At 52.3% G+C, this 12,865-nt stretch overlaps 1 protein-coding gene across 2 annotated transcripts in view; it reads right to left on the bottom strand.

Moving 5' to 3' along the window:
* The window catches only part of GNAO1 (G protein subunit alpha o1), a gene marked incomplete at both ends in the record, with an annotated part of 149,412 nt that overhangs the window by 12,278 nt on the left and 124,269 nt on the right, over positions 1-12,865 (bottom strand). The window contains 4 exons of one of the 2 annotated variants that reach the window (XM_082489257.1): positions 158-345; positions 4,453-4,606; positions 11,780-11,909; positions 12,627-12,755. In XM_082489257.1, coding sequence (XP_082345383.1) covers positions 158-345; positions 4,453-4,606; positions 11,780-11,909; positions 12,627-12,755 — 601 coding nt within the window. Of the gene's footprint in view, positions 1-157; positions 346-4,452; positions 4,607-11,779; positions 11,910-12,626; positions 12,756-12,865 lie in introns of those variants that run through there. The other variant, XM_082489258.1, reaches the window with a different exon arrangement.

The following is a 12,865-nucleotide window of genomic DNA, read 5'->3' as shown; positions in this document are numbered from 1 at the left end:
GAACTTGCTGCAAAGTTTTCTGGGGCGGGAGGAGGGATTTACGGATTTCTTCCTCATGCGTCTTCTGAGGAGGAAAAAAACGAAAGAGAGGGGACCTGTCCGCGGGACCGGAGGATGCTCCCGGCGGGCGAGAGGAGAGGAGGGGTGGGAGAGGGCTTTAGTAGAGTCCGCATCCCCGCAGGTTGTTGGCGATGATGACATCCGTGACGGCGTCGAAGACGAACTGGATGTTGTTGGTGTCAGTGGCGCAGGTGATGTGCGTGTAGATCTCCTTGTTGGGGGACTTGTTCTTGCTCTCGTACTGAGCTTGGATGTAAGCCACCGCCTCCGTGAAAGAGTTGGGGCCTATAAGAGAGCCGAGACGAAAGGAAAAAGAGTGGGTTAAAGCCATCCCGTAACCCCAAATCCGTAGGGCGCCTGCAAGCGCCCCGTTGTAGGGACATGGGGAGCTCGGACGGGGCTGCTGCAACCCGGACGGCCCCATCTCCACTGCGGGGACGGGCACTATTACCAGCCACGACTGCTGCAAGGGAGGAGATGCTCTCCGGCTGTCAGCTCAGCCGTGTTTTTATTCTGAGTTGCTGTTTATAATCTACGGAGATGAAACGGATGAGGGAACCGAGCGTTAAGCAGGCTATGATGGGGAAACCAGAAGAAATTCCACATAATGCTGACAGAAAAGATAAAAAAAAACCTGCCAGGAACACAGTAAAAGCTCGACCCGGTGCAAAGGCGCAGCTTTTTTCCTTTTTTTTTTAGACATTTTGATTAAAGTTTCAGCTTTTGATGGAAAAGAGGAGATAAAACACCCACGAATTGAGGCAGGATTGGTATCCGTGCCCTCCTTTCCCTGAATCACTAAGAGAAAAGGATGTGAGAAGCTCCAGCCTCTGTTACGGAGCAAAGCGGGGTTTTCTCAAAATACAAAAAAAAAAAAAAAAAAAAAAAAAGCTAATATAAAATGTCCCTCTTTTTGAGAAATTAGGATCACAGCCCCCTCTGCTAGAGCCGTGGCTAAATTCGCGCCACGAGGAGTTTCTTGTCTGGATGTATAGAGGTGTCTGCACCCAACCTTACTAACTGTCGGGTTTTGTGTTAAAAAAAAAAAAAACAAACAAAAAACCAAAACGTTATCCGGGGAACGTTATCTGCCAGAGAGCAGCTTACTGGGGCTTGAGATTCGCTGTGGCTGAAGGCAGCCGCTGCGGGAAATGACTTGCGCTCACGTCTACGTGCGTCGCTAGTTGAGGGCACAAGCTCGCCAAGACTTGAGAACACGCTCGAAGTAAGACAAGCGAAATGTTGGCTGGCAGCAGGTTCTTGCATGAAGCCCCGTGGAAAGAGTTTGGGAAGAGGATCCAGGCGCTGTGCCGCCACCAGGAGGGTATCTGGTGAAAGGGAAGGCGGTTGTTCAATGGCACGAGGACTCAGACGCTGGGTCCCTTCTGGGAGAGCAGGGAATCGCTGATGCCAGCGTGGTTTAAAACACGCCCCGGATTCTGCTGCTGCTTCGCTAAGTATTGTGGATTAGTTAAAAGCATGAGTGAATTAAGGGGATGGAAGCAGCCAGCGCTCCGGCATACAGCAAGCAAATTTGCGGACACAGTCTTCTAATAATTCCCTGTCAGCAGAACTAATGGACATCAGGAACTTCATTTTATTAAAAGCATTTTGTGGAACCGACTCGTCACGTTGAAAGCCCGCTTGATCGATTTACAGGCTTTCATCAAATAATTCTTCTTAACTTCAGGGCAACTTTCTAAGAACGCCGCTTTTTCACAAGGCCACGAGGGCTTCACCCTCTGAGCCGTGGCCAGCAACGCAGGGGCGAGCAAGCTCGAGCCCTTCCTTGGCTCTGAAGTCTGGCTCAAGGTCAGCGCAAGCTAACTTCCAACTTTTAATGGCACTGACCCCTGTCGGATCAGCGGAAGAACTTTCAGCCTTCGGACTTGAGCCCTCTCCGATGGCACGAGAGAGAAAAGAAGCCCCCGGCGTTGTGACAACTCCCAGCTTCCAGCACAGCACCTCGAAGGAATTTAGAGCATCTTTGGGGGCTTCTGAGATACGGGGAGGGAGCGGTTTGGTTCACCTGGGGCTGAGGCGCTCCAGAAACAAGTTGTGTTTGTCTTCCACAGTCAGCTGAGCGCTTCGCTACGTGTGCGCGAGGGTCGGCCTCCCCCATGGAACTCCGCTCTCAGGCCGGGAGAGCTCGGGAAGGGAAAGCTGTATCTAAACCGACATCCCTTCTTGTTCTAGTCTGTCTGCCATCGGGGATGTGTAGGGATATTAGTTCAGAAGGGGGTTACTGGGAGACTTCAGCGCTGACCCACAAAAGCAGGTCCAGAGAACGCCATCAGAGAGGAGTGAGAGGCGCAGGTTTGCTTCACGGGAAAAAGATAAAAATCATAGAATCATAGAATCAGTGAGGTTGGAAGGGACCTTTAAGATCATCAAGTCCAACCATTAACCTACCCTGATAAAAACACCACCACTTCTAAACCATGTCCCTAAGCACCTCATCTACCCTTTTCTTAAACACCTCCAGGGATGGTGAATCCACCACCTCTCTGGGCAGCCTATTCCAATGTTTAATAACCCTTTCAGTGAAAAAATGCTTCCTAATATCCAATCTAAACCTGCCCTGACATAACTTGAACCCGTTTCCTCTTGTCCTATCACTTGTCGCCAGGGAGAAGAGGTCAGCTCCCATCTCTCTAAAACCTCCTTTCAGGTAGTTGTAGAGGGTGATAAGGTCTCCCCTCAGCCTCCTCTTCTCCAGGCTAAACAACCCCAGATCCCTCAGTCGTTCCTCATAAGGTTTGTCCTCCAGACCCTTCACCAGGGTCTTACGGTATATGGAGGCGCTACTATAAAGAGGATGGCGATGAGCTGCTCTCCGAGCCATCCGAAAGGCGGCAAGCAGCAGTCTAACCCGCAACCAGAAAAATTTGGGCTTGGCACCATTGAGAGCGTCCAACTGTAAAGACTGTGAAATTTCCATTATTAGATCCTTTTGGCCAAACATGTCAGGAATACGTCTGTCTGGACCAAACAGTTGAGTCGACGGCTGAAATGTGTTGGTGGTGACAAACACCCAAACCTTCCCCGGAGAGGAAGCCTGCAGATGTTCCTCTGAATTCAGACGGAGTCGTTCAGCTCCGTGGTCACGGACCATTCAGCCCAAAGCAGCGCCGATGGATCCCTTTTGTCTATTCACAGGGAAAAACCAAGTGCTCGGAGATAGGAAGCACTGGTTAATAATTTGTTGGCCTCCCCAGAAATGCGACACTCTCGGTACTCCCGGTTCACAACTACGCTTCCTGACAAAGAGATCTGCTTCTCTGTCTGTCGGCTTGATTCATCTGGATGTCTCCGGCGAGCTTAAATAATGCATGACGATAAAAGTTTATTTTTATGCTGTCTCGGAATGGTAATGAGGGTTTGCGGAAGCCGGTGAGATGCAGCGGGGAGCGGCGGGGTGCAGCTGCAGCCTTTGCATGGGTGATGGATCCTCAGCATGAGCAGGTCAGACGCCAGGCAGCCAGCAGGAGCCAGGGCTTCTCGCACGCTGCCCCGTTACAGTCTCCCAAGTGTCGCTGAGACCTCCTTCTCCCCAGCCGAGCTCAGGGCACGGCTTGCTATGGCTCTTCTCTCTCGGTCAAGAGGTGCGGGTAGCCAGAAAATCAAGCGCCTTACTTTTTATCTGCATTTAGAAGTCTTTCTGTGTCCAGATGCTTGATGTCAGCCGGCCTGACAGTGAAAGTGGGGATGGACCTCCTCAACTAAGGTGAGAAAAATTCACAGCCCGAGCTGAAGCAGCCCAGCTGTGGGACCTGCTGCCCGCGCGCTGGAGGGCTGATCCCGCGGCCCCTTGGTGCCTGGCAGCGGGCTAGTGGCCGGGAACCGCAGAGGGACCCTCGTCGTGCTCAGCCAGGTCCGTCACAGGGGAACGTGATGGGTTACGGAACAGCGAAGCTGGGCTCCAACAGAGGACAGCCCTAAGAAAACCTCTGCGCTGCTCTCCCTGAGAGCCATCACCCGTTCCTGACGGTTGAGCTCGCTGCGTCTTTCCGTGAGACCTGCAGGAAGGTCCACGTTCCTGAGCGACGCTGGGAGCCCGGGCACGGGTTTGGGAGGGTGCTGCCAGCCCCACACCCGCGGGTGTTGGCTCGGCATCACGGGGCAGAGCTCAAACACCCCGCTTAGCGGTGGTGGCCCGTTGCGGGCAAAGAACTTGGGTTTAAGTCATGCTGGCGCTTTAAGCGGACCCCTAACCACGGCGGGGGCGACCCTACGGCATCTATTGAAATCAAACCCGCAGGGAAGAGAACGGGAGCTCTCGCTGCGCGTCTTTAGCCTCACTGCCTGCGATACACCACCGTACCAGCCTGGACGGGAAACGCTCCGGGATCCCTTTGCTACGCATCCCTGTACCGCCGGCTTTCTCGTTACCTGTGTACTCAGGAAAGCAGAGAGTCAGTGGGGATTTCTTAATTTTCTCCTCAAATATGTCCTTCTTGTTTAGAAAGAGGATGATGGACGTATCCGTGAACCACTTGTTGTTGCAGATGCTGTCGAAAAGCTTCAGCGATTCGTGCATGCGGTTCTGCAACAGAAAGGAGAGATTGCGTCAGGCCAAAGACGGCGACCTGGGGATGTTCAACACGTAGGGAGATCTAAAACAACTAAATTAAGGAGGCAAACACACAAAAAAAATGAAAAGCTACGATATACGTAATAAAAATTCATGTATACATACAGCTGAACGTATACATACACAGATGCAGTCCCCATGACATTTGACATACAGTTAGTAACTTAAGGGCATTTAGCTGTACAGAGCTGTTTTGACTTTGCATCGCATATACTTTACAGGATCCCAGCTCATAGAAATCGTCATGCACCATGCATGGATGGGGAGGTACTTTTGCCCTTTGATCAGATTTACGTGTCGGTGCAGCTCATGCAGATTTTCTAAAATGTTTTCATTAATTTTTAAAAATTTTTTTTTTTTTAATTATTATTTTTACTTTCTCGAGCGTGTGTGGCACACAACTGGTTGGATACATTAACCAAGGACCGGTAGATCCTTGAATTAATCTAGAGTTGGAAGCAGACATCAAGGTGACATAATTTTGGAAATGACCTTGCCGTGACCTTTGCCTGGTTTTGTTATTTTGTTTAGTGGTGTTGCCCGTTGTTGGGCTTTTAATTTTTTTAATTTTTTTTTTTTTATTTATTTTTTTTTTTAGTTCTCTTGGAAAATGGCTCAACAGAAAGTGTCTGGCAGAGAGGAAAAAAAAGTGAAAAAGGAAGAGGAACTAGTTGAAAAAGGAAAAACGTAACGAAAGGCATCTAAGACCAACCAGACTAGAAGTCAGGCAGCTACCACCGATGTTAGCTCATGCCTCTAGAAGAACATTAGCTACTCGCCGGCAGAAGAGCCATACGTTCAAATGCACGCACAGCGAGGAGTTTGGTTACAGGGCATGCAAAAAAACGCCACGGGAAAGGAGAGAGAGAAGAGGAATGAAAAAAAAAACCACAACAGACCAGTTAGAGAGTTGCAAAATCCGCCACACGGTTTTACGGTGGTGGGAAGAGCTCACGGCAAAGTCAACCAAGTGTCATGTTCCCTGCTGCTTTCAACTCTCAACTCGCTTTTTTCTTTTTTTTTTTTCTTTTTTTTTTTTTTTTTTTTTTCTCGGTTCAAGAGAAGCTTCATACCTGCCAAATTTGGTTGGTCTCTCAAATGCTCATTTTTTGGCCTTTGTTTGGCTAGATAAGGTCAGTCGGCCGAGGAAAAGCTGTGAAGGTGCCGAGGCTGGCGATGGTCGGCGCGCGAGGCCGACGCCGGAGCGCGCCCGCCGGTCGCGTGGCCGTCTCTCAGCCGGGAGCCGGGCAGCGGAGAGAGCAGGCGCGGTGAGGACGAAGCACACCCAAGAGTCAGGGGGTTATCAAAGGCAAAGCATGGTACAGACCGGACCGGCTCCTCGGCTTTTCCCAGCGGCATCTCCTCGGGACAGCACTCCCCAAACCCGCTACGGCACATACGAGACTGGTTACAGCGACCGCCGCAGAGACGCCAGAGAGAACAGGGCTGCACGGTCTCGCCGCCGCAGGGGGGTTTTTGGAGGGGGTGCAGTGTGGGTCATCCCCCCTCCGCCCCCGGATTTGGAAATTCGGAGAGGTGCAGGAGACAGCCGGGCGCTTTCACCCCTCTCCCGCTCCGTTTCACGCCCGCGCCGGCAGCTTAATTGAGCCCAGCACTTTATTGATTAACGCTTTCCTTTTCATTGACATCCTTTAGCTGCCGCTGAATGTTTTATTTAGATAAAAGCGGCCCTGTGGATGAAGGAAACATCCGATCCGACCCGGAGTGGAACAGGACACGCGTAATTTGCTGTACCGTGTACCGCAACGCTTTGCTACCAGCCTTGACGTGACCGAGCGTCTCCCCACCGTGCGCTGTACCGACACACGGGGAAGACGCAAGCGTGTACATATATACATGTATGCACATGTATACGTTTATACATATAAAAATGCATTTACTTATTGGGTCTCAGCCGCAAGACGTTCGCTTATCTGGATCATCCCGTGCCTGTGTGCCGGTTTTTGCTAACCCAGTTTGTACTGGCTTGGTGTGGGAGCCCCAGAGGAAAGCTCCTCTTTGCTCCTTGCGGTGCCAAAATTGTAACCGTGTAGAAACCTGCAAAGGTTTTGTACAGGAGATCCTCGGCTACCCAAATCCCTTGGGAGGAGAGAAGAAAGCGGAGGGCGGTCAGGGGAACAGAAAGCAAACATAATTAATTAACCGTTGTTTTAAGCAGGGTCCCCCACCGAACATTTTTAACGACATTTTTATCACCCTTGCTGATTGAAAATAAAAGCACGGAGAAACACACGAACGCCGCTGGTGGGTTAAACCAAGAGCTCATCCGCAGCACCGTCAGCCTGGAGGTCACCGTACTTACCACGCCGCACCTCGCCAGCCCCGTACCGCGCCACGCAGCCCCGGCCGGGAGCAGCGGTGGGCAACCGCGCCTCGGGGCACGGGAGCACCGGGCGTGACATCGGGTTTGGCCAAAAAATAGAAGCTGAGGACTTCTGCTGAGCTGGGCTTGGCGGTTAGGTGAAGCTGACTTGCCTACAGTAACATGACTACGTAAGGATCCTACAGAAATCCTTCTGCTTCGCTTACGTGGTTCCCTTAATTTGTGTTAATACCTGTTAGGAAATGAGAGTGTTTTCCCAAGAAAGAGCGACTCTTAACGTCCAGTCATAACCAGAATATACACACAGCACAAGCCAATACATCCCCGCAGAAAATGAGAGTTACAATAAAAATCTTCCATTCCTTTCAAACTCCAGAAACGAGTTTCGACGCTTCCTAAGGCTTTCTCGTCTCCACGTGTCCATTTTTCCCCCAGCTCCACCGGTTAGCTGAGTAAATGTAACCACCGCTCTGCCCACTCCTCCTTATTTACCCGCGTCTTAAAATCCGCCGTTTCCTTCCCCATCACAGAAGAGAAGGCGGCATTACTCAAAAACAAGGAACCGCCTTCCGCGCGTGGCAAAGGTGCGGAGCAGTATCCCGGTGAGCAGCTACAGATGCTCCCGGTGCCGTATGGGAAACGCTGCCCCATCCCAGGATGGCTCCCGGGAGCCCAGGCATGGATGCTAGCCCTCCCGGTGCCGGTTAGCATCAGGAATGCCTCGCTGCCTCCCTTTACCTTCCCAAACTGTTAGTTTAAGAGATGTTTGCGGGAGACCTCCACCAGCTCAGGCGGACCTCGGCTGAGACGCGAGGATGGGGATGGTCATTAAGGGATGGGCTTCTTAATGTCACTTCCTATGAAACATCGGCTTCTTAATGTCGCTTCCTACTTCAAAATACGGTATTTTAACCTCTTGTGCCCACAAATCCTTTCTAGCCCGACACGGAAAGCAGCAGCCCCCCAGCCACGTCACAGAGGAATAACCGCCGGCCCACACAAACTAAAACTTCTCCTGCGCAGCACATGAGACAGCCTCGCTTACAGCCCAGTTCAGATGGCATTGCGCACCCGTGTTCCCATCGCTGATGTGAAGGGCAAAGAGCTTTCTGCTGAGCGTGAGGGAGAAAAGGATGCTGCGGTCAAGGCAGAAACGCGCTCATAAACCCCATCTTTTTTTTCACCGGAGCACGAGAGGAGACCCGGTTATTTCTGCAACATACAGTTGACTCAATCTTTTTTGTTTTCCTTGGGGATTAAGTGCTAACTGTCATGCCAACTGTAAACTCACTGACGGTTATCCGAAGCACAGGAACTCCATATTCCCCCTCCTGCTCACATTTCCTAAGATGCCCGAGCCACTTCCACTTGCTTTGTCACTCCGAAGGCAATTTCTGAGCGCCGCGATCCAATTTTCCTTGCCCAATGAGAGCAGAGAGAGAGCACGCTAACCAGCTCATGCAATGAAAGAGGAATCAACCGGCCAACACTAACGCGCGCCATGGGTCACCAGCACAGCGCCTTCAACCCATCCCATGCTCAGCAAAGGGGACACGAACAATACTTGCACGTCTTGGCTAGATATGGATGACTTAAACATCTCAGTTTCGGGGGCAGCAACGTGCGGCGTTGAACATCTCCCTCTCTTGCCAGGACTCCTTTGAATTTGCGAGGAAAAACCCCAGAAGCATAGGCTCGGTTCCCGTGGTAGGTCCCATGACGTTGCTGCCCTTTTTTCGAATGCCATCAGGAATTCCATTTAGGAGGAACGACGCAAATCGGCCTTTGTTAATCATCTTCTCCGGTTTTACTGACTAATATGACTGCTGTCCCTCTCCCCTCCCAGATTATACACCTCAGGCTTTTCCTCCCGTAACCTCAGCTTATGAAACATAGAAGAAAAGTCACAAACGAGACAAAATAGCCTCATTACGCACAAACGTAATCCACCGAGTTGTTCGGTCAGTTAAAGCCAGACATTCCCACCGTGCGCAAACACGGCGGAGAGCCCCGCAGCTCCTCGCCACGGACTCGGCCAAGGCAGATGTCCTACCCCGAAATGCTCTTTGGGGTAGGGAATTAAAGAGAAAATACATCCCTTATAAAAGACTACCTGCTCTCAGGGAGCGATGGCTTTGCACACAACAGCCCTCTTTTAGCTGCCGCGGGAGGATGGGTGCTCGGTCTTTTAAAACAAAGAGCGCAATAAACCACAAAATAACTTGACGAGTGCAGAGGTGCGCTTTGATTTTAAGGGCAGGGAGAGGTCAGGGGGTGTTTCACCCAGCCGCGTTTAACCAGCTCTTCGCTCGGTCTCCTTTGAAAGGATTCGCAGTAAAACTGTTGTTTCTGAGGTTTTTTTCTTCAGCGAGACAAACCGACCCTACAACTACACTGGCCCCACCGCCCTCCCGTTAGCCGAGCTTAACAAGCCCCTGCGAGGCTGACTTTATCTGAGTTTGACCGAGAGAAGCGCAAACACCCCCCCCCCACCCCCACCCCCCGCCCCGTGAAACCCTGCTGTTATTGTCAACGGGGCGCCGAGCGCACGGGGAAAAGCCACGCTCCCTTCCAGATTTGGGGTTGGCTTTTTTTTATCGGAGTGGGGTGGATGGGGGGGGGGGGGGGGTACACCTGAGATGCTCTTTCCCTCTCGTGGCTCCACGCCAGCGATGAAAGCTCGCCAAGTCTTTTCATGCTCACAGAGACATCTGTACAGCCCCCTGCCCTCCCCAAAAACCTCCAGCAGCTTCATAGAGCTGGAAGTGCCTGGGCCGTAGTAAGCATCTCTACAGAAAACGAAGATGGAGGAGCAGCATCCAGCTCGCTCTCTCAGCTGCCTCCTCTTTGTGTTTTCTAAGCGAGAGGCAATAAAAGCCGATTTACGTCATTAAAGCCAGCAGATGTGACGGCTGCAGACAGACGGCAAATCAGCTGACTGAGGAGATGCTGCTTTTACTGCTGGGTTTTTGGAGAGGCACCACGGCAGCAGGGAGGGGACCGAAAGCTTAGGGGTTGAGCCGGGAGAGGACTGAGTCCTTGGGCGCCGGGTTTTTCCACCTGCCGTTTGTGCCGGGGGTATAATGGGGCAGACGAGACCCGAGGCCGTCGTTTTTTTCCCGTTTGCAAAGTCGGAGCCGCGCAAACGCTGTTCTCGGCAGCGGAGGCTGAGCCGGCACCCTGCTCGTCACCGGGGCGGTACCGGGTGATGGACGGTCCCTGGCAGAGCTCAGCATCCCCGGGAGAGACGCTGTAACCTCCAGCTCAGAGGAGCTGAGTTAACGGCTGACATTTAAAAAATGGCATTGGCCTTCAAGCCCTTTCATTTTGCGCCCCGTGGCTCCCAATCGCAGGCTGTGGCTGGTGTAGGCTGGCGCCCGAAGGCGACCCGGATTAAAGGCTTCACCCTTTTGGGTGTCGCAGCCCAAGTTTTGTACCTACAGAGCGCTCCGCTCTCTGCTCAGCTCACCGCTTCGCTCCCTGCCCTGGGGGTCTGCCCTCTCCCTGCGTCCTCGTCTTTACCTCCTGGGTGCGTTTCCCCCGCCCGGCCGCAGAGCTGGGTTTTTTCACATCACCTCAGGAGCTTCTGGTGCCTTCCCAGCAAATCCTACAGGACTGAGCATCCTCGAGCGTAGCAGGGCCAGGGGCAGGGGGAGGTGACAGCTGGGGATTATAAATAAGCGGACACGAGAGGGTGTCTCGGTCAGTCTGGAGGGACAGAGCTGTGATGTTAATATCACCCCGAATTCTGGCATCAACACGACCTAACCAACCGGCTGACTTTGTCAAACAGTGCGCCAAAGCTCATAGACCGGGCTCAGAAACCGCAGCATCCCCCCACCCCCCCCCACCCCGAGTCGTTTTGGGAAGAGGCGACCGATACCTAACAGTGATCTCTCCCTCCGTTCCTTCCTCAGCAGCAGCTCTCCTCAGGCCCGACGTCTCTACCAGCAGGAGGATAAAGAGCCTCAGAGAGCCCTTCACGCCGCCCCGGACTGGGCACAGCTGAAATCATCACCGACGTCTGAGTATGGCCTCCGACTCCTTTTCGGTAGACAAATACGACCCGGTGCTTGCCGCAGTGGTCGTTAGTCCCAGGAGCACGCGCCCCCAACCCACTGACCGAACGGCCAGAAGACAGTAACGAGTCTTCTCGTGTCCTTTCTGTGTATTTCATTCACTTGTATTAATTGCACTCTAATGCCGGGGAGCGCACAGCTCCCTCGCTCGCTTTATTTCCAGATGGTATTTTGAGCCTAATGTCACAGTGGGAAGTCATAAAATACTCTCCCGGAGCAAATTACCTGAGGAATCAAACAGTTCCAGTCTCGCTCAGGAAAATGAATTCCCGTAGCTTGAAGAAACAGGTTATACTCCCAGGCCCGGCCTGCCCCGGGCGTGCGCGGCTGTCCCGCGCCTCCGCACCACGGCACGACCGCTTCCCCGACCTTTGTTTTAAAAGCCCGCCTGGCTCTGTCTCCTCTTTCTGGATATAGGGTCCCGCTCCCACATTTTGAAAACACCCGGCTCAGCTAGAAAGGAGAAATAAACCGCTGCGACTTTACCGGTGCACGAAAGCGTTACCTGGGCACGCAGGACTTGATTTTGAAGAGCGCGGAGGAGGACAAATCTCCCCGGGATTTCAGAGTCAAGGGGGAACCACCGACAAAAGCACATTACTGTCGCACCCCCGGTGAGCGTTCGGCGATCTCTGAGCAGTTGCTGGCTACGCGGTATCCCGTAAAGAAGTGTCGGGGCCTCCAAGACCCGTTTAGACTCACCGTGGTTTCGTCTTCATGGAGCACCTGGTCGTAGCCGCTCAGCGCGACGCAGAAAATGATCGCTGTGACATCCTCAAAGCAGTGAATCCACTTCTTGCGTTCTGACCGCTGGCCCCCGACATCAAAGAGCCTACGGCACAGGAGACACGCCATCATCGGCCGCTTTTTCTTAATTAGGAAGAAACTTTAGCAGTCGTGGCATTTTCTGACCACGTGGTCCCTGGGAAGGCTCCAAACACAAAGCAACAGGTCTTTAACCACTGGCTGGGGCTTCTCCAGAGCCTGGAGTCGAGGAGGACCGGGAGAAGCAGGTCAGCCAGGGATGTGGGGACTTGTGGGAGAGCCTCAGCAGCGTGCTGAGTCCCAAAGGGTCTGCAAAGGGAGGCGGAGACCACGCGCTCTTGAGTTTTAGATGCTCTGAATACCGCGTGCGCAGCCTTCTGTCTTTATGGTCTCTCCTCTCCAGTGGTTGGCACCGTGAGGGTCGATATACAGCATTAACCACGTGTCACAGACCCATTTTAGAGAAAAGATTTGGCCAAATACTTCTACACTTGTGAGGTTGGATCAGACTCGGGGCTGATCTCATATTATACCTCCCAACAAAGCGCTGTTGTTTGGGTCAGAAGGAGATACCCTGAGCTCCTATCTTAAAGGCAGTGATTTTCAAGACAATGTTGCCAAACATTTCGTATTGCCGACCCCCCAAAACACCACATCCTCTGCAGCGGGAGCCATCCGTGCTTTAACCGGCAATTTAACAATTTCTCCTTTGGGAGCTGTGGGGAAAACTCTGTTGCAAAGAGACGCCCTGAAAATTTACCTGTAGGTGCAGTTTTAGACTAACCTGAAGTGGAGATTTTTGAATGTGAAGTGGGTTTCTACAATGCCAGTTGTTTTGACCCTGGTTCGGAGGATGTCCTGCTCCGTGGGCTGGTAGTCTGCAGCTCCGATTCGATCTAAGCTGTCTAGGTAGCTAAGAGAAGAAGGGAAAAGAAAAAGAGAACAGATAAGAATAAGACACACATTAATCTTTGCCAATCTCAGATGAATCCTTCAGCTTCCTACTAATCTTTTTCAATCTCA

The sequence above is a fragment of the Vanellus vanellus genome (genome assembly GCF_965231255.1).
Source record: "Vanellus vanellus genome assembly, chromosome: 12".
Lineage (NCBI taxonomy): Eukaryota > Metazoa > Chordata > Aves > Charadriiformes > Charadriidae > Vanellus > Vanellus vanellus.
This window is presented reverse-complemented; position numbering and strand designations above follow the sequence as displayed.